We start from the raw sequence: 21344 nt of genomic DNA on the forward strand, positions 1-21344 counted from the left end.
GACTTCCCCTCTTCGCTGACGGAAGTTACAACTCTCTGCCGCTAGAGGGCTCCGAACTGTAGCGTGTAACATGGCTGTGTACAATGTAACTACGACTGAGCGTGAGAAACAGCATGTTATTATAATCGACTCTCTAACCCCAGGATAACGTCGACTTTACAGATTGCCGGCCAAGTTGTCTGAGGACCTTTGTCACATTTTCATATAGCCTATAGCAACATATCAAAATTTCTAAAGGGTTCTCTCAGAATTCGTTCGATCTCGGTTCGCTTGGTAAAAAAACCAATCGCTGGAGCAGAATAGAAAACACTGGCGTCTCATATGCGGTTTGTTTTAAAGAAGGACTGGTCTTCCCGAGAATACTAAGAAACTGTCTTGAGCAGTATAGTTATGTACACTCCTGCAAATGGAAAAAAGAACACATTGACACCGGTGTGTCAGACCCACCATACTTGCTCCGGACACTGCGAGAGGGCTGTACAAGCAATGATCACACGCACGGCACAGAGGACACACCAGGAACCGCGGTGTTGGCCGTCGAATGGCGCTAGCTGCGCAGCATTTGTGCACCGCCGCCGTCAGTGTCAGGCAGTTTGCCGTGGCATACGGAGCTCCATCGCAGTCTTTAACACTGGTAGCATGCCGCGACAGCGTGGACGTGAACCGTATGTGCAGTTGACGGACTTTGAGCGAGGGCGTATAGTGGGCATGCGGGAGGCCGGGTGGACGTACCGCCGAATTGCTCAACACCTGGGGCGTGAGGTCTCCACAGTACATCGATGTTGTCGCCAGTGGTCGGCGGAAGGTGCACGTGCCCGTCGACCTGGGACCGGACCGCAGCGACGCACGGATGCACGCCAAGACCGTAGGTTCCTACGCAGTGCCGTAGGGGACCGCACCGCCTCTTCCCAGCAAATTAGGGACACTGTTGCTCCTGGGGTATCGGCGAGGACCATTCGCAACCATCTCCATGAAGCTGGGCTACGGTCCCGCACACCGTTAGGCCGTCTTCCGCTCACGCCCCAACATCGTGCAGCCCGCCTCCAGTGGTGTCGCGACAGGCGTGAATGGAGGGACAAATGGAGACGTGTCGTCTTCAGCGATGAGAGTCGCTGCTGCCTTGGTGCCAATGATGGTCGTATGCGTGTTTGGCGCCGTGCAGGTAAGCGCCACAATCAGGACTGCATACGACCGAGGCACACAGGGCCAACAACCGGCATCATGGTGTGGGGAGCGATCTCCTACACTGGCCGTACACCACTGGTGATCGTCGAGGGGACACTGAATAGTGCACGGTACATCCAAACCGTCATCGAACCCATCGTTCTACCATTCCTAGACCGGCAAGGGAACTTGCTGTTCCAACAGGACAATGCACGTCCGCATGTATCCCGTGCCACCCAACGTGCTCTAGAAGGTGTAAGTCAACTACCCTGGCCAGCAAGATCTCCGGATCTGTCCCCCATTGAGCATGTTTGGGACTGGATGAAGCGTCGTCTCACGCGGTCTGCACGTCCAGCACGAACGCTGGTCCAACTGAGGCGCCAGGTGGAAATGGCATGGCAAGCCGTTCCACAGGACTACATCCAGCATCTCTACGATCGTCTCCATGGGAGAATAGCAGCCTGCATTGCTGCGAAAGGTGGATATACACTGTACTAGTGCCGACATTGTGCATGCTCTGTTGCCTGTGTCTATGTGCCTGTGGTTCTGTCAGTGTGATCATGTGATGTATCTGACCCCAGGAATGTGTCAATAAAGTTTCCCCTTCCTGGGACAATGAATTCACGGTGTTCTTATTTCAATTTCCAGGAGTGTATAAGAGACGGTGAAATAAAACGAGACAGATGAAAAAAAGGAAGTAAACTGTTAATACATTTATCCCACTGTGAGACAAGGCGGTCAATGACTTCACAGAAAAATGTTTGCGGCTGCTTGCGGAATTCTGATTATACCCAGGTGTCCGAAGCAAATTAACGTTCACAAATGTCTTTCTTCAGGGTCAAAAAATACGGAAATCACATGAAGAGAATCGGAACCGTACGGAGAATGTGTAAGGGCTTCCCGGCGAAACCTTGGTAAGATGTGGGTTCGCTCACCGTACCTTTTGTATCCCGCCTGGAAGGAGGCGCGTCGGTCTGCTCCTGAAAACTGAAAGGTTGGCCGAATGTGGGAAGTGAGTAGGAGCAGGAAAAGATAAGACACGTCGGTACTGCGTTTCAACTTATAGATGTTTACTATAGGCAAAAAACAAGTTAATACATGATTACATAACTTTGCAATGAGGTGCGAAGTCTTAGACTCGTCGTAAGTAGTACATAGTCTCATAGTCTCAATAGCAAGCGAAGTGTCCCGGCCGTCTGCTCTTGATTAAATGGGCTGAATCTGCAGTAGCGCTCGTAGAACTCAACAGCGCCTGCTAGAGGGCGCTGTCGTCGGTGTCTATTGTAGTGCCGACTTAACTTGCACTTAGGCCGTGACATCGTTGCTATCGATACCACGCTACCCTTGACCGTCAGAAGAGAAGAAAGAACAGCAAATCCCCTGTTGTACCGTCACGTCTCGAGGTGAGGAAAAGCGTGCGACCCAGGCGACCCGCAGCGCAGCTCTTATCTGTGTCCGGCGCAGGAAGGAACGCGGGGTCCCCGTCGGAGCGTACAGATTGCGGTGCGTGCCAGGCGCGTTCCGTACCGGCGGCTGTGCCTGGCCGCTGCTCGCTACCGCACGGGAAGGAAGCCGCCGCTTTCTCCGGCGCACTCTCCCGGAGGCTGGCGTCTGCCGCCGCTATATAGGGACGCACGCCTCCCAAAGACACACACTTTACCGCAGACAGAGCTTCACAGGGTTCCCGGGAACACAGCACCAGCACACTACTTTCAAGGTGAGTCGCAGACGATCTGTTAGTCGTAGTAGGTAACGAGGCTGCGAGAAAAATGTGTACTTCTTAGCTTGCTAGGTGTTCGCTTGCTCTAAATTCACAGCATTCCGATCGTGCTCAAAACCCTTTAGACCTCTTCTTCTTAACGTCTGTCCAAACTACTACGGGGTCCGCCATCCTCAATATTTGGCAAATTTATGTAGCCAAATGTCGTTTTGCGGCCGCAGTCGTCATTTACCTTACGCGTGTTTAGATGAACGACCCTCTGGTCAAAACGACTACTCGAAGTCCGTGCACCTTTCGCCCCACGTGTAAAACTTAAGCCAACCACGTCGCGTATGTGTCTGTGAGGACAGTGATCCATGAACCGTTGCAGAGTGTGAAGTTCTAATTTCGAACTGTGCTGCACACTGTGCAAGCGCAGAAACAAGTGGCTGTGGGGGCGTCTGCTGACGTCTGAAGTTAACCTATTCTGGCCGAGCTCGCTCCTGTTATGCAGGGGTCCCACGAGGAATGGCCAGTATTCAGGGGTATGACAGGAACTATCATTCGAAGCACAAAAAAAGTCTAATAAGCATGGTCTCCAAAGCGCACATTTTAAGAGCTATACACAGTTTTTCAATAGTAGAATTGTGTTTCACAGTAGCAAAGATGAACAAATGCTCGTAGCTCTTAAGGTATGCACTGCAGAGCCCATGTTTACTGGACTTTTTTTTTTTTTTTTTTTTTTTTTTGTCCATACTACCACCTCTCAAAAGGTGGAAAGCAAAGAGCTTGCAGTAGAAGACATTTCTTTCACGGTATCTAAGGTGAAGAAATGCTCGTAGCCCTTAAGGTATGCATTTTAGAGCCGAAGTTTACTAATCTTTTTTGCTTCGAATGATCATTCCTGTCATACTCCTGAATATTGCAGTTTCTCGTGAGACACCCTACAGAAATGAATTTTGTGCATTCGTCTCTTGTTAATCATTATTCTGTTGTTTCCTCTGTTTTCGTGAAACATTTTAAAGATTCTACGAGGTCTTGGTTCTATGTTCTGCAACAAAGACGAAAAAATCTGAAAATAAAGAGGTATTAACGTTTTTCAAAGAAAAAAGCCCTCACTATGCACAAATTAAAACGCAAATACATTATCCTGGTTTAAAGAAAATTATTTAACAGTGAAAATTTCGAATTATTTGACGAGGAAAATAATTTTCGACGACATTCCGCACTTTTCAAGAAAACAAGACACAAAGGATAGAGTAAAAACGTGCCATTTACTGCGTTCTAAATAATGTTTGTTGTGTTCACGAGTATACATTTTCTCGAGCAAAGGAAAGCATTTATTCTCAAATTTTGGGCAACTCTTACCCTATTCTTTCACATCTCAGGAGTGTAGAGAATTTACCACACGGACTTTGACAAGAACTTCCACTATGAATTTCGATTGGTCATTACTGAACTCTATTATCATTGCTTATATCTACCTTTTTTTGCTATATTTCAGTCTTTCCTTAAAAGAGATAGTCCCTCGTAACACGACCCTCACCGTTCACTTGCTAAACTGCACAGCAGAGAGCTCTCAAAACGCAAGAAATTTTGAGACTGACGAGGGTGACCACACCACACAAACGAGTCTCAGTACAGAAAAGAAACACTAGGGGCACTGCAATAGGCTGACTTGTCTCGAGCACTCAATAAGTGAGACATCAAAGTAGATCGTCTAAAGTGGGTTTTATAAAGGAGGTTTTACGGAGGATGTCGTGTGCGTCACCTGTCTGCAAGTGTATAATCTTTGCTTTGTGTGGTCGTATTTTAATAGTTGTGTACGGTATATTCTGAGGTGGAAACTGCAGACCAGCACACTATTTGTCTACACCAGTGACAAGACGCCTAAAAATCAGACTGACGGTGTTCAAATGTTCAAATGTGTGTGAATTCCTAAGGGACCAAACTGCTGAGGTCATCTGTCCCTAGACTTACACACTACTTAAACTAACTTATGCTAAGAACAACACAAACACACACACACCCATGCCCGAGGGAGGACTCGAGTTCCGGCGGGAGGCGCCGCGTGACTGGCTATGTTCGGTGCACCAACTACGAGTGTTAATTTATTATCTAACATGTTTTATGTTCATGTATAACAACGTTGTTTCAATACGCACGAGTGTCTGCCAGATAAAAGTGGGTCGCTGCCGTCATAAGCGAAGCATTCTTCATGCCACGACTCCTTGCATAAATGCTGCACCGTATCCAGTCATACAGTGAGTTCCCAGTCCTGAGCAAGTGTTAAATTCGTTCTCTTCATCTTCATTTCTGATGTTTCGTGCCTATCTTCAGTAAAGTGTTCGATCAACATTGTCAACTTGCATCAGATTCTTCACACTTCCTTTTCTTTTTTCCCCTTGCTAATGCTTTTATTATCTGATTTCGCCTTTTAGCGCCTTTTAGAGTTCCTTCTGCTGAGGTTTCCAATTTTGCGTCCTGCAGCTCCTGTTTTTTATCTTTTTCTTCTAAACGTTTTTTTTAATGAGAAAGGTGTACAGTTTGTGACTTTCGGTTAGGTCTTCTGCTCTTTTGAACTTTCCCTTTTTTGCCTTGCCAAGAAGGAGAAACAATTGTGTGAACTAGTACAATAGGTCTAGCGGTATTCGAACTCTTCTTTTACGAAAGACTCGACTGTATTCGATTGATCCATTTGTCTCTTTGGTCGGAAGATTCAGATTCAGTTTATTCTCCCGCTCATAAGATTCTGCCTGGAACACCATTAGGATTTTTCGCAGTTGCATACGCTTGGCCTCTTGGGTAGTTTTTAGACAATCGCACATCGGTGCCAGCAAGATTCAGAGAGAGAGATCCGACGTATTATTTTGTTGCAATGTAAGTGTATTTTATCCTGATAGTCAGCTAAAAATATTATGTTTCGACAATTCATTCCTAATAACTGTGGTTTTTGGTTCAAAAACTTACATAGAATGTAAAAATATATTTTACTTTGTGTCTTCCAAACGAAATGAGGAGGACGTTCACTTCACGGCTTCTCCTTCTCGTTGTACACACACTAAAACATCACATTCGAACCCCATTGGCAATATTGCCAACTATATGAAGCTACCCTCTGCACTCTTATCAGCCAGCGTACTATTACGCTCTTTTACCCTCCGTGTTTTATGCAGACAGACCACACTTTGCAGTGCACACTCTATTAACTTATTGTCATGAGAATCTGTGAGGATCAAACACGATATTAATTATAGTGAGATGCTAGTTTCTTGTGTCGGTGGCAAAAGTAAATAAATGCAGTCTGCTGTTTCCCTTCTTGTTCTTTCTTAGCATTATTCCCACGGCTGTAGCCCACATTTTAACCTGACTTTCATGATAACTAGTAGTAAATCCTGTACTCTATAGTGATCTCTTGCGTCAATGTTTGTATGGCTGCCACGGGTGAAATACAAGTGGAAATGTCTTCCTTCGACCTATTCTGAAGTATCAAGCACGCCTATATCTGGTGATCAGCACTGCATTGTGTGGAGGAAGAGTCTGGTTAAAATAGTTGGAGCTATTGATATACTGAAGACAAGTAGAAAACGGAGCACTAAGAATAATCTACTTTACACACGTTGCTGTATTTGGTAAATTACTGCCGCGTATGCCAGAATATACAATAAGTAGCTATAACATTCATAGTTATCCTCCCAGGTACATATACACATTCATTTGGCAGCTTATTTTAATGTGGACCACTGATAAGTGCTTGTGCAGGGTCGTGTTGTGATTATGATAATGATGACGAAAAAGTGAAATCTGTTGTCATTGTGTGATCATCCAGAACATCAGTGAGGCCGCCAATGTTGACATCATCGGCATTGTCACATACTGTATATCCACAAGGCACAAAGAAGCTTTAGATTTAATGCAGAGTGTTAGATGCACTCTCTGGTGATTAGCAAACAGTTCTGCGCCATGTCTCCTTTCTATACAAATAGTGATGATTAATCTTCTTACATCAACAGTATTAAACCTAGTTATCTCATATCTCATTAGCAGCATCAGTTACAGACACTGTACGCTAATTTATTGTTACATTACTTCTAAAGCCAAATGATATTCCTGTCGCACGTCTCTAAACTGAAACAAGTGGTTAAGTCTGCAGTTGCAGTACTTGTTAATCTCTGTTCATTATTCTTTTTCCTTTTCCCACTATTTGTGTGCAGTTGGAGGCGGAGATTTAGAATTAATACGATACTCGTTCAGACGGCTGCTAGAAACTACCTATAAACAAAATTCACCGCGGCCAGTATAAAGGCATGGTCCTATTTGAGGAGGTAGATTTTGGCGTTCTTCCGACCTTTGAAACTGAGCCGGTTGGTGGTAGAGACATCTAAAATATATCGTGGATTCAGAACAACTCTGAATGTGTAACAGTAACATTTCCAGAGGTGAAAGAAGTGGTAGGTGACTGTTAAATATTCTAGGAGTGTCCAGGGATCGAACTGCTGACTTTTGTATGCAGATTCTGTCATTTAACCTCCAAGAAAACGAGCCATACCTGACCAATACCCCTAACCACTGTACACCAGACAGATTCGATGTGGTTCTGACTCGCCTCCACGACTCTTAACTTAACGACCTATTTCTTCCGCTGTACGAGCACATTTGAACATACTCTGTTGTAAGTTATTGGATTAAAAAAGTAGGTCGATAAATACTGTCTGTGTATACGGGTATTAAAAAAAGTGTATATTGTGGAGAAGAAAGCGTGAGAACTTGCATTTATTTATGATATTCACCAGTTCACAAGTCCATACCTTGTTGTTAAAAGGCGTAAAATGAAGTCCGTTCGCTACCTATATGCGTGATTTACTACCTTCGAAACAGTTATCCACCAGTAGCAAATATATTTACCATATCTATTGGACACTGGACAGTGAATAATTGTTACTTGATATTCAAATGCAGCCAAAGGACTTACAATTGCAAGTTAAAATGCAGACATTGTTAGCACAAAGGAGATTATTTCAAGCGGAGTATAAGGGCAATTCCGTCACCTTCCGCCAGACTGCATTTCTCTAACTCATAATTAATAAAATATTCCGGGCTGTTAAGCCGTGGTCGAAGGGATTTCACTTTAGAACCCGACGTTTCGTCCCCATCTGCGGAGGACATTTTCAAGTGGAATCGTAACTTAGTTGAACGTCGGATTCACACCCTTGCAGTAGCGAGCCAGGGTATGAGTCGGAATTTCAATTAAGCTACGATCCCCCTTGAAAATGGTCTCTGCAGATGGGGACGAAACGTCGGATTCTTAAGTGAAATCCCTTCGACCACGGCATAATTGCCCGGAATATTTTAGTAATTGTGACAATTCCGGCCTTGAAAGTTTACATTTTACAATATCTCTAACTGTAATTTACTCATATAGGCAGCTTTTCTGTTCGTTGTTAACTGCCTGTAGCTGATGAGGCCTTTCTTCCTCTTCTTCGTCTTTTGCTTACCCGTTAATGGATGCTGACAACACGATGCATCTTTATTCTACGGACGACAGCATGTACGAGTACTAGTTGATCTGCGATTGATAATCCTGTCCACTGCTGTGTGTTATACAACCGAGCTATTTTTCTTCGTCTTCTTCTCCTCTTTCTTCAACCTTCCCTCCCGTTACCAAATGTAGACGCATATAATCGGTTTTCCACAAGACGGGCCCTAGATATATAGTTTTTTTGTTGTTTTAAACGTTGTTTGTATATTCTTCGCAATAATTCGTTGTAAGTTGCTCTTGCTGTCCTAAGTATTTTAAGCATTTTTCCAGAAATCCATATTTCAAGCCCTCGATCTTCCTCGCCGTTGTTACATTTAGTGTCCATCTTTCAGAATCGTATAAAAATACGGCATCATACAAATCGAAATCTAACTCTAAGCTTTAGGTGTAAGTCCGTAAGTGTGAGAATTTTCGTAATTTTAATGAATGCGTTGCGGGTGACATTTTGTCTCCGTATTGACCTCCAGTCTGAACAAAGACACGTTCCAAGGTTCGCAGATTTGTCTACTCTTTGTACTAAGGAGCCATTGAATCGTAGATTTGTCTTTGTAAAGGAGTCGGACTGCCGTGTGACAGTCGTTGAATGCGGCTTTTTGGTGTTCATATTTAATGGCGGAAGAGAGTGGTGTTAGCATAGCTCTAACCGTTTTAAAGTCGGTTTCGAAAACTACACTCATCTCAAGTATGAGTGTCAGGAACAGACATATAAATATATGATGCCACAACACAGATCCAGAGCCTTAAAGTGTACATCAAAGCGTTCTATATGTGCAGTACCGTTTCCTTTCCAGTCTTTCTTTCCTTTAAACTGACCTTCTCACGTAAAAATATCTGAAATTTCATTGGTCTGCCATTGTTGAGTCTTCTGTATAAGACTGTTAAAACCATTTGGTGACCTAAACCAGTGTTTCACCATCTTCTTTGGATTCCACATTCATTATGCCATACATACGGCACGATATTATCATGACAAATGGATGTGAGCTATACACAGTGCTAAATGTACGTCGAAATTGTATTAATTATAGATGAAAATTGTTGCCTCCAATCAATCGCGTTTTTGGCGTATACTCATTCATACTGAGACTCTTTGGCATTCTGTAGTGGTTATATGTGTGATGGAGTAACGAGTAAAGTGATGCATTGAATAGTACACAGGATAGACTAGGACAAGACTGATTCAAATTTCCATCCAACCGTTCTGATTTATGTTTTGCATAGTCTTCATAAAACGACGAAGGAAAATCTCGGAATGTTTGGTTTCAAGAGGACACGGCCGATTTCCTTCCCATTATTCTCTAATATGAGCTTCTGCTCCATATTCAACGATCTCATCGTCGTCGGAACTTACACTTTCTTTCCACCGTCCTTGAAACGTGAAGAAAGAATTTAGATTCTAGTCTACAACGCTTTGACTAAAGATGAATCAGAAGCCTAGGATAAATAGGTAATCTCTATCTGAATGAGCCTCTCCAATATTCACCATGGTTGAATTACATAATTCATAGGAATCTTACATCAGGACGGATGGACTAGGATTTCAAACATGTGCTTTTAGATTGTCAATTCAGAGGATTAATTGATGATTCAACGGCTCTTCTTGATGGTAACGATGTACAGATGATTGTAATGTTAAACATTTAATTTACAATGTCAGAGAGTAGCATCGTCTTCGTAATGGTCAACTTCTGATTGGAGAACGCGTCTGTCAACTACTTTGCTACGCTGACGTACATGACGTTTACCGTTTCTCATGAATTGGCACTCTGATTTTTCACGTGCTGTGCTTAGTTCTGTGCAGAGGTGCCCTTTAAGCTTTAGACTGAAAATCCCTGTGACATACAAGTATGGGACAAGAACTATCGAAACTAGTTACTCCTTAAGAAGATTAAATGACAATAGTGGCTGTTCCCAAATAATTTGCACCAAATTTTCAGGCACAAAGTAACATTTCATCTCATTATTAATGATATTTCTGTAATTGGTATTTTCGTGTTGAAAACCTATTTTCCGTTTTACGGCAATAGCAAAATTGCATGAACCGTTTTTACGATTCACGTGAAAAATCTGTTGTGGTACCGAGTAGGTTTATTATGATTCTGGAAGTAGAAGTTCAGCTGTAGTATAAAGATTTTTCACAGATAAGATTATGTCAGTATATGTTGTTACATATGCATACTTTTCAGGTAACTAAAAAGTAGAATGACGCAGCGATTTTCGGCTAACCTTCAGTAAATGCAAATGTACTATAATGTACAGAAGTTGACAATAGTCTTTGGTAGTGTTCCGTAAAGGTGTAAAGCAGGGGTATAATAATATTACAGTAATAAATGATAATAAAATGTATAAAAATATTAAGCCGGCCGTAGTGGCCGTGCGGTTAAAGGCGCTGCAGTCTGGAACCGCGAGACCGCTACGGTCGCAGGTTCGAATCTTGCCTCGGGCATGGATGTTTGTGATGTCCTTAGGTTAGTTAGGTTTAACTAGTTCTAAGTTCTAGCGGACTAATGACCTCAGCAGTTGAGTCCCATAGTGCTCAGAGCCATTTATAAAAATATTAAATTCACAAAAGGTAAAATAAAACTTGGTTAGAAGAAGTTAAGCAGGACTTACGAGAAATGAATGCCACATGAGATACCGTCCGAGAACGCAAAGCCTTTGGAATCCTAGTTGCAAAACAGTCATTCGCAGAGAAAGAAAAACAAAGCTGGAAAACCGTATAGAAAGGAACGTAGGAGACAACACAGCAAATTCATGAAGATATTTTGGAAAAAGAAGAAGCTGTTAAAGCAAGCTAACAAGTTCAAAAGTGCTCTTCAATAGGGTATTTCAATTATTAAGAGAACTTATACTTGAACTGTGTTTCGCAGGAATTCTATTCAGCGAAATATGCGTGCACGGTTTACTTACTCTCACGCCGTAGCTTGGTACCATAATACTGCAAGATGTCACTGAAAATATTATTTCTATCATGGAAAGACACACAAATATTTTATGATTAACAATGAACGAACAAAGGCTTACTGCAAGTAAGTACTCAAGACAGCTACTTTTTACGTTACGCAATTTGCCATTTGGTAAATATGTCATAGTACATGAAAGATGTGATCCCTGAGCTGATAGCTCGGCACATATATTAGTACCTTAATACGTGTTATTACGGGAGAAGTAGAATTTTACGTCCTGCTCATTTGAACATCCAGATCAGAGAGATTGCTATAGCGAACGAGAAACTCTCGCGACGCTAAAAACAAGCGCTAGGCGACGGACTCTTGTCAGCAATTTGATACTATCTTTACTGTAGTAACTTTTTCTGTCAACAACTAAATAGCTAAAATTACATAAATTTACATCAGAAAATAGTTATGGATTCTACACTTTGAGTACAGCATCAACGAGAAAATATAGTTCCCTCTGAAGTTGTGTGTTCTAAGTCCTCCCATGAGGCAGTAGAGTAGGTATTACTCCACAATCCAGTAAGTTCGTATTACCTATTGCGACTGGCGTTTCATTTTCATATGGAGTACAGAAACATAAGCTAATCTGTTCTACATCGGGTAATATAGCTTAGTTGGTAGTATTGCGTCGTAGGTATGTGATGTCATGGGAATGACAACTCACTAGCTGCTGCTACTGACGACTGGAACTAAATGACTGATTTTTCTTCACACATGGTTCTTCAGATGTGAGCCGATAACATCTGGCCAGAAGAATCGGCCGTTTAGATATTTAATGTTGTGCGACGAAGACAAGCAATAGAGTAACTTACGGCAATATCGCAACAAATGGTTCAAATGGCTCTAAGCACTATGGTACTTAACATCTGAGGTTATCAGTCCCCTATACTTAGAACTATTTAAACTTAACTAACCTAAGGACAGCACACACATCCAGGCCCGAGGCAGGATTCGAGCCTGCGACAGTAGCAGCAGCGCGGTTCCGGACTGAAGAACATCGCAACACATCCAATGGTGTATAAGTGGTGTCCAAGGATCGCTTCAGTGCAGATGTACACCAAGCTCGAGCTCTTACAGGAATAAGCGAGATGCCGCGGGTAAAGAGGCTAATGAGCAGGGATAGCAGTAGGGAAATCCATGCTGTTGCGGTGACCACTGTGACTAGATAGCGTAAAGGTCGGCGCATCTAGCCGGTAAACAGGAGACACTTCCTTTGTGTCTACATCCAATGGTGACGGCGATAATTAATACCAGCCCAGAATAAATATAATGAAAAATCTCATTGTATGATAAAACTGTGTACCGAAGTGAACGTAACAAGATATGTATGCCGACAGATGACGTGGCTGATTCTCGCTGCATTGTGCCTGTTTGGAAGCTATTCTATGACGTCTGGAGCCCCATTCCCGGGACACGACGGCGGCTACAGTGGCGAGGAAATCGGCTACGGCGGACTCGAGAATCTCCAGCAGGAGGGACACCAAAGTCATCACCAGGAGTACGACTATTACGTGAGTACGATAACTTGAGCGGTATGTGATTCCAATTGGGATGACGTACAGCAGAAACAATGGAGAACAGACACGTTTCATAGAAATCGAAGTAATTTAATTATAATTAACTTAGCCACAAATGGATTATTGACCAGTTGTTGTAGTGGTAAGATTCCGGATGTCTATTCGGGAGAAAAGCGATTCATATCCCCGTCCGCGAATCCAGGTTTAGGTTTTTCGTAATATACCTAAATCACTGCCATTTGAAACGGCACAGTCGATTTTCTTTCCCATCGACCTCAATCCTAGCTTGTGCTCCGAACTTAATGGCCTTGTCGTCGATGGGATGTTAAACGTTAATCTTTCTTCCATTTCATGTGCCACTTTGTAGCTTATAAGCACGACATCTTTCACACACAACTGATGTATCTATTCATTCACTCATTCATTCATTCATTTTCACTATACTCTTCTCAGCAGTCCACATTTATGTGTTTTCTAAAAACTAAGAACTGTACGACAGTATTTTGGAATTTACGTGTCTGTCCACTTCTTAATCTTAACGGAAAGTTATAAGGGTTCCATAACTAGCGCAAGTGAAATATTTACTATTCATTTTATCCAGCTGGTGTGCCACAGCGGGTATTTAAAAAACGCCATATTTCAACCATCTCGCGTGACTCATAAATAATTCTGGTTTCGATCTTCACATCATGTTCACGAGTCTTAAAATCATTCATAACGGCATACAACTGTCCTAGATGACTACTGGCTATGGCAAAATACAGGGTGTCCCAGGAGAAACGGATAATATTCACGAACGATCATTTGAAGCAAATAACTTCATATAGACGTGTGTCCAACCTCAAATGATTTCCGAGACAGAACATTTGTTTTCTGTGTTATTCGTTCCATTGTCAGGTTTACACATGTACACAACAGTTAATAAACATCACTACATGCGTTGTACACAGCAACAATTGAAAAATACGTATTCTTGACACACTGTGGGACACTGATTTCATAAAATCGCCGTATGCTGATAGTAGGACTACGCTGTTCTTACACAGATTGTTGAACTATACGCTCTGAAGAAAAAAGCGGGGTTGGAAGAAAACCTGTTTCCCACAATCTGCTGAAAACCCCAGTACATCTCGGAAAGCGCTGACGGTGTTCTTCCGTAGCAGCAGGAGCACTTCCATCTGTCAGCCGTAAACAAACACCATGTCTGCATATTCTTCATTAGTGTTGACCTGTGGTATTTTAACCAGCACGTGTACAAACACAGTTCTACATCTTCATCTACATATAAATTATTACTCTGCAATTCACAATTTAGTGCTGGCCAGAGGGGTCATCTAACCACCCTCTACACTTTATCGTTTCATTTTCGAACGGTGCGAGGGAATAACGAGCACTTAGGTCTTTCTCTGCGAGCTCTGATTTCTCTTATTTTATCATAATGATCATTTCTGTCTAAGTAACTGAGGCGATACACCATAGCACGCTATCTGATTAGAAAGCGCTTGTGAGGAACGGTGTCGCAAGCATTCTGGAAATTTATAAAAATGGAATCAAAACTGTTAACCGACGTTTGTCTCTGATAGACTCTCAGTCCCTCGTACTACTACACTCACAACACAACGCTGACGACTGTGCCTTCAACGGGATAGTTTAATGGCAGAAAGACATTCCGAGCAAATAGTTTGAAAGCAACGAGGTATGTTGCGTTAGAACAAAATAACAAAAAGGTTGGGTGTGCAAGACACAAACGAAAACGCCACTAGCCCAAAAACAAATGTATATTAAATATGCGCTATCTCGGAAACCGTTCAGAATAAGGTATATGTCCATATGAAGTTATTTACGGCGAATGAGTGATCCTGTTATATCGCTGAATATTGATCATTCCTCCTGTGGCATCCTGTGTATTGTCTAAACAACAGTAAAATATTGTAACACAATCTAGAATAACGTTTATAGTCAGATCCCACTATTTCGAGTGAAGGCACTCCACACCAAAAGGTGGAGCCTGACTGTAATACATAGACGAAGACTGTGTAAAAATTTCTTACTATTCATACGAAAAGGTGGAACCAGACCTAAAACACACCTCATGACTGCAACCAGCATCACGATGATATTGCAATTGGCTTGCCTTGGCTGTTACCGGAAACTCGCGGTGACGTTACTACAGTTAAGAAGTACAGTGGTGGCTCAGGGAAACGCATAGCATCGTGAATTACACTCCTGGAAATTGAAATAAGAACACCGTGAATTCATTGTCCCAGGAAGGGGAAACTTTATTTACACATTCCTGGGGTCAGATACATCACATGATCACACTGACAGAACCACAGGCACTTAGACACAGGCAACAGAGCATGCACAATGTCGGCACTAGTACAGTGTATATCCACCTTTCGCAGCAATGCAGGCTGTTATTCTCCCATGGAGACGATCGTAGAGATGCTGGATGTAGTCCTGTGGAACGACTTGCCATGCCATTTCCACCTGGCGCCTCAGTTGGACCAGCGTTCGTGCTGGACGTGCAGACCGCGTGAGACGACGCTTCATCCAGTCCCAAACATGCTCAATGGGGGACAGATCCGGAGATCTTGCTGGCCAGGGTAGTTGACTTACACCTTCTAGAGCACGTTGGGTGGCACGGGATACATGCGGACGTGCATTGTCCTGTTGGAACAGTAAGTTCCCTTGCCGGTCTAGGAATGGTAGAACGATGGGTTCGATGACGGTTTGGATGTACCGTGCACTATTCAGTGTCCCCTCGACGATCACCAGTGGTGTACGGCCAGTGTAGGAGATCGCTCCCCACACCATGATGCCGGGTGTTGGCCCTGTGTGCCTCGGTCGTATGCAGTCCTGATTGTGGCGCTCACCTGCACGGTGCCAAACACGCATACGACCATCATTGGCACCAAGGCAGAAGCGACTCTCATCGCTGAAGACGACACGTCTCCATTCGTCCCTCCATTCACGCCTGTCGCGACACCACTGGAGGCGGGCTGCACGATGTTGGGGCGTGAGCGGAAGACGGCCTAACGGTGTGCGGGACCGTAGCCCAGCTTCATGGAGACGGTTGCGAATGGTCCTCGCCGATACCCCAGGAGCAACAGTGTCCCTAATTTGCTGGGAAGTGGCGGTGCGGTCCCCTACGGCACTGCGTAGGATCCTACGGTCTTGGCGTGCATCCGTGCGTCGCTGCGGTCCGGTCCCTGGTCGACGGGCACGTGCACCTTCCGCCGACCACTGGCGACAACATCGATGTACTGTGGAGACCTCACGCCCCACGTGTTGAGCAATTCGGCGGTACGTCCACCCGGCCTCCCGCATGCCCACTATACGCCCTCGCTCAAAGTCCGTCAACTGCACATACGGTTCATGTCCACGCTGTTGCGGCTTGCTACCAGTGTTAAAGACTGCGATGGAGCTCCGTATGCCACGGCAAACTGGCTGACACTGACGGCGGCGGTGCACAAATGCTGCGCAGCTAGCGCCATTCGACGGCCAACACCGCGGTTCCTGGTGTGTCCGCTGTGCCGTGCGTGTGATCATTGCTTGTACAGCCCTCTCTCAGTGTCCGGAGCAAGTATGGTGGGTCTGACACACCGGTGTCAATGTGTTCTTTTTTCCATTTCCAGGAGTGTATTTCAAGAGAGTTGAGCATGTGCTGTCAAGTGTTTCAGCGTGTCCTCATGAAATCTCACGATAAAAACTAGTGATAAGCTGACCGTAGCGCCATCACTCCCAGGTGCGATAATATCGTGGTCAACTTACACGTTAACCTCAAAGTTAAGTCGTTTACAAACGAGTAAAGTACCGCATTCATGTAAACTGGGTTGTGGGTAAGGAAGAACTTACAGCGTTTTCAAGAATTAATTCCGAAAGTTATTAAAAAAATTGTACTATTTTTCCTAATTCACCCTCATCTCCGACCGTGAGGCGACTTGCTGATTCACAAACAGCCAGCACTGCAGCGCTGAATCCATTCAACGAACTGTACGAGGCCTGTCTAAAAAGTATCCGACCTTTGGCCAGAAAAAATATTTCGAGTACCTGACAGGGTTGGAACCCTAATCCCCCTCAAAGCAGGCCCCTTGTGCTTGCACACACTTAGCCCTCCAGTCCCTCCACTGCCGGAAACACCTCTGCAAGTCTTCTTTTGGAATGTTGCTCAGCTACGTCGTCGAGTTACGCATTATCTCTTCTCCACTCTCAAAATGGGGTCCTTTCAGTGGCGTCTTCAATTTTGGAAACAACCAGAAGTCGCAAGGAGCTATGTCTGGAGAGTAGGGAGGTTGGCGAACGGCTGTAATTCCATGTTTGTCCAAGAAATTTTGGATCAAGTGGGACAACGTCCGTTGTCGTGATGCAGTTACCACTATTTCGTCGTCCACATGTCTGGTCTTTTTCGCCGAACTGCGTCACGGAGTCGCCGGAGAACATCTTGATAGTACTTCTTTGTCACTGTTTGTCCTTCTGGTGCGTATTCGAGATGCACAATTACAGGGACATCAAAGAAGGCAGTGAGCATCACCTTGATTTTGCTTCACATCTGCCGCGATTTCTTCGGCCTTGGAGACCAGGGATGCTTCCATTCCGACGACTTTTTTATTTCTGGGTCGTGCCTGTACACCCCAGTTATAACAGTGTTCAGAAACCCAGGATCAGTGTTGGTGGTGTCCAGAAGGTCCTGTGCAACGTCACAACGGAGTCTTTTTGTTCCGACGACAACAACTTGGGCAGGATTTTCGTGGCCTCTCGGTGCATGTTCAAATCTTCACGCAAAACTGCATGTGCAGAATTTTACTTAATCCAACCTCTTGGGTAATCTCCAGCACGGCCAAACGGTGATCTCCCATCACCAGCTTTTGCACCCTCTCAACAACAGCTGCACTCCGAGAAGTTTGGGTCCTGCCAGAACGCTGGTCACTCTCCGCTGATGTGCGGCCATTTTTGAATCGGTTGAACCACTCCTTAATTTGTGGTACACCCATTGCATCTTCGCCAAACACCTGCTGAATCTTAGGAATTGTTTCGCATTGATAATCACCAAGCTTTAGACAAAATTTGATGCAGTATCTTTGCTCAACATGTTCAGTCATCTTGAGAGAATCAGTAATCAGACGAACACATTGTGTACCACCTGACTCGGCGACTGACAGGCAGCGACTGACGCGCTGGAAGGCGGGGACAAAATTCACGCTTACGCAATAAAAGTCAGTTCCTTTACTCTGTACTGAGACACCACGCTATCCTCTCTATTTTGCGCGGGAAAATCAAAGGTCGGATACTTTTTAGACAGAACTCGTATGTTTTCAATATTGTTTATTAAGGCGTCTTAACAGCAAAAAGTTTACTCACAAAAACTCTGAAGACTGGTTTGAGGAGTTGGTCTGTAATTAAAGACGGTGGATAGCCATTCCAGCAGCCGATTTAAAGAGACAAATCATGCAACGCATGTTCTATGAATAAATGCTGTTTGAAAACACCATCACATTAAGGATCTCTCGAAAATGCATTAGTATTGTTACAATTTGTTGTTACAAAATAAGGAAAAACGTCGTGTTGATGATTAAAGATGGACGTTTTGAAGACATAATTGTTTGGCACAGAAGTATCCTAAAAAACCTAGCTCGTGAATTATATTTTGTACTTTATATATGTCTGACACTGAATTACCTTTTAATTATAGTGCAAATGTACCACTCTTTTCTACGCTTTCTATTCTGAGTAGTAGTTTATCTTAGCAGATGATCAACTTGTTTCGAACATTTAGTCGCATTTATGTGTTTGATGCTTAACTTGTTAATTATTCACAATGACAACTCACGCCAGAGAGAGCACTCCCATATGAATAATGGATATAACATTAAATTAATAAGAGACTCATAGAACCTTTCTAAAAAGCGACCGTCAAAAAAAAAAAGAAGAAGAAGAAGAAGAAGAAGACCTGGAAACAGCTGGACGCAAACCAGCTAGTTTTCACTGCAATATTTTCATAAGTGCACGACTTTAACTACTACATCACGATGACCTGGAGGTGCCGGTATTTTAGACTATATGCTGTGACTTAAATCTGGTGGAAGCTGTAACTGCCGATGTCATTATATGACGTTTAACTATAAGGATCGTACAGTGAACGATGTGTTTTCATAAATCATCTAAGTGTCGTTGCATTGAAACGGCTTAGTTTCATAGCACCTGAGCTAAGATACGAAATCCAATATGGTGAGCCCCTAGCAGCCCACCTCAAACGCCTGAGAAGATCGATAGGAGTTCCTGCTGTATTCGGTATCGCGTGTGACGTTAAAATGACCTGCACGCGGGAACTCTTGTGAAATGAGTGATGCCTTCACTGACTCTCATCTAATACTTTCCCCTTTTTGGTGAAGTGTGTGAGGCAGTTTGTAGCCTTACGGCTTTTACTCCACTGTGTACTTGTGTGTACGGTTATTTCTGTAGTTTTTGGATGTCTGGGTGATGTGATGAATGTTCTGTGTGTGTCTAGTACTTGCCTGAGGTTGACGAGATGATTAGTATTATGGGGGTGGGAGGAGGATTAGGAATTGGATATAGGGATTTTCTCTTCGACATAGTCGTCGAAGATCGTCATTTGGCGTTTGTGCTTATCGCTGGAGTGGATGAGGACGTTTCCTGATCTGGAAGAGCTTTCATAGAAGGCCCTTGCCAGATCTTGGAAACGCTCTTTCAGGGGTGGAATTTCAGCAGCGGCGTGCAGATCATCGGCGGGGAAGCCGAGGAGTAGATGCAGTGCCGTCCTGACGGCGCGGTTCTGCAGCCTCTGGAGTTTGTCCAGGTGCTGCTTCGCCGCGTATCCCCAGACAGGGCATGCAAACTCCATTACTGAGTGTTGCCCACTTTCCGCACAATCTCTGCTTTCAAGAAAATTTTTTATTGCAAACGTACACTGTTGGCCATTCCACTGATCCATGATTACTAAATGGCGACACTTTTTACACCTCAAATGTTCAAATGTGTGTGAAATCTTGTGGGACTTAACTGCTAAGGTCATCAGTCCCTAAGCTTATAGACTACTTAATCTAAATTATCCTAAGGACAAACACACACACCCATGCCCTAGGCAGGACTCGAACCTCCGCCGGGACCAGCCGCACAGTCCATGACTGCAGCGCCTTAGAGCGCTCGGCTAATCTCGCGCGGCATTTACACCTCAAGGTCCCTGTTCCGCAGTACTGTCAACTGTACATAGCTGCGACTGTGTAATTCAAAAGTTCCCGTTTTTCTGTGTCACCCTGTCCTATGACCTTATAGCGACTAGTGGACTGATTTGTTACCGTATTACCAGCCGGAGTGGCCGGGCGGTTCTAGGCGCTACAGTGTGGAACCGCGCGACCACCACGGTCGCAGGTTGGAATCCTGCCTCGGGCATGGATGTGTGTGATGTCCTTAGGTTAGTTAGGTTTAAGTAGTTCTAAGTTCTAGGGGACTGATGACCTCAGATGTCAAGTCCCATAGTGCTCAGAGCCATCTGAACCATTTGTTATCCATATTGGTGGAGTTTCTGCCTACCACACGATTCGTCATCATACCGAGTGCTGCTTGATCGAGTCGCGCGCTCTTTCTGCCCGCAGGCGTACCCCAAGTACTCGTACAAGTACGGCGTGAACGACCTCCACACGGGCGACATCAAGTCGGCGCACGAGGAGCGCGACGGCGACAAGGTGCACGGCCACTACACGCTCGTGGAGCCGGACGGCGCCATCCGCACCGTCGACTACACCGCCGACAAGCACTCCGGCTTCAACGCGGTCGTGCGCCGCACCGAGCCCCTCCACCACGACAAGCACCACGAGCTGCTCGACCACCACCACGTATAGCGCGCGCCCACTGGGGCCGAGGGCCACCTGAGGGCAGCTGCAGTGCGCTGCCAGTCCTACTACTTGCGACAGAGATCTGACTACATCCCTAGTCGCTCCACTTGTCTTTCTTTCACTTCGAAATGAAAAAGTATGCTGCTCCTGGCAGACATCTTCTGCAGTTTTTCATTCTGGTAGAATACCGCACTTACAGAGAGGTTCAACTACTACAGAGAATTACGCACAACACAGGTTGTTTCGGTGGGCTGAATTGATTACCAATTTCCATTGCAAACAGCGTCTCTAGAGACAGATTTTGCTGTACATTTTTTCAGCCAACGTGTTATGTTCTTGACATACAGAATAGGTTATGTAAATATTGTTGTTTTATCTTTTTCAAATTTTGGAGAATGCGACATGAAATAAAATTGTTCGTTGACTAAAATAGCCAGTGTTACATTGTGTTTATAGCTGTGTCAAACACCCCCATAGCAATTGACTGACTCGTTGTCGTATGCCATGGATGAGCGGGAGGGAGACTCCAACCTGTGGCTTCACCCAACAAATTGGAAACGCTTTTCTCTCCCTCCCGCAGTACGGCTGCTTTCTAAGTGTGGGAGCTGTGTGTAC

The 21344-nt window shown here is 44.4% G+C and overlaps 1 protein-coding gene across 1 annotated transcript; it reads left to right on the forward strand.

The window, feature by feature from the left end:
• Positions 1 to 2697: 2697 nt before the first annotated feature.
• Positions 2698 to 21124, forward strand: LOC126419047 (cuticle protein 19-like). Its single transcript, XM_050086119.1, has 3 exons — positions 2698 to 2881; positions 12697 to 12870; positions 20490 to 21124. Exons 2-3 carry the CDS (start codon positions 12697 to 12699, stop codon positions 20733 to 20735), a joined length of 420 nt encoding a protein of 139 aa, XP_049942076.1. The 5' UTR covers positions 2698 to 2881; the 3' UTR covers positions 20736 to 21124.
• The last annotated feature ends 220 nt before the right edge of the window (positions 21125 to 21344 follow it).

Source organism: Schistocerca serialis, chromosome 9 (assembly GCF_023864345.2).
Source record: "Schistocerca serialis cubense isolate TAMUIC-IGC-003099 chromosome 9, iqSchSeri2.2, whole genome shotgun sequence".
Taxonomy (NCBI): domain Eukaryota; kingdom Metazoa; phylum Arthropoda; class Insecta; order Orthoptera; family Acrididae; genus Schistocerca; species Schistocerca serialis.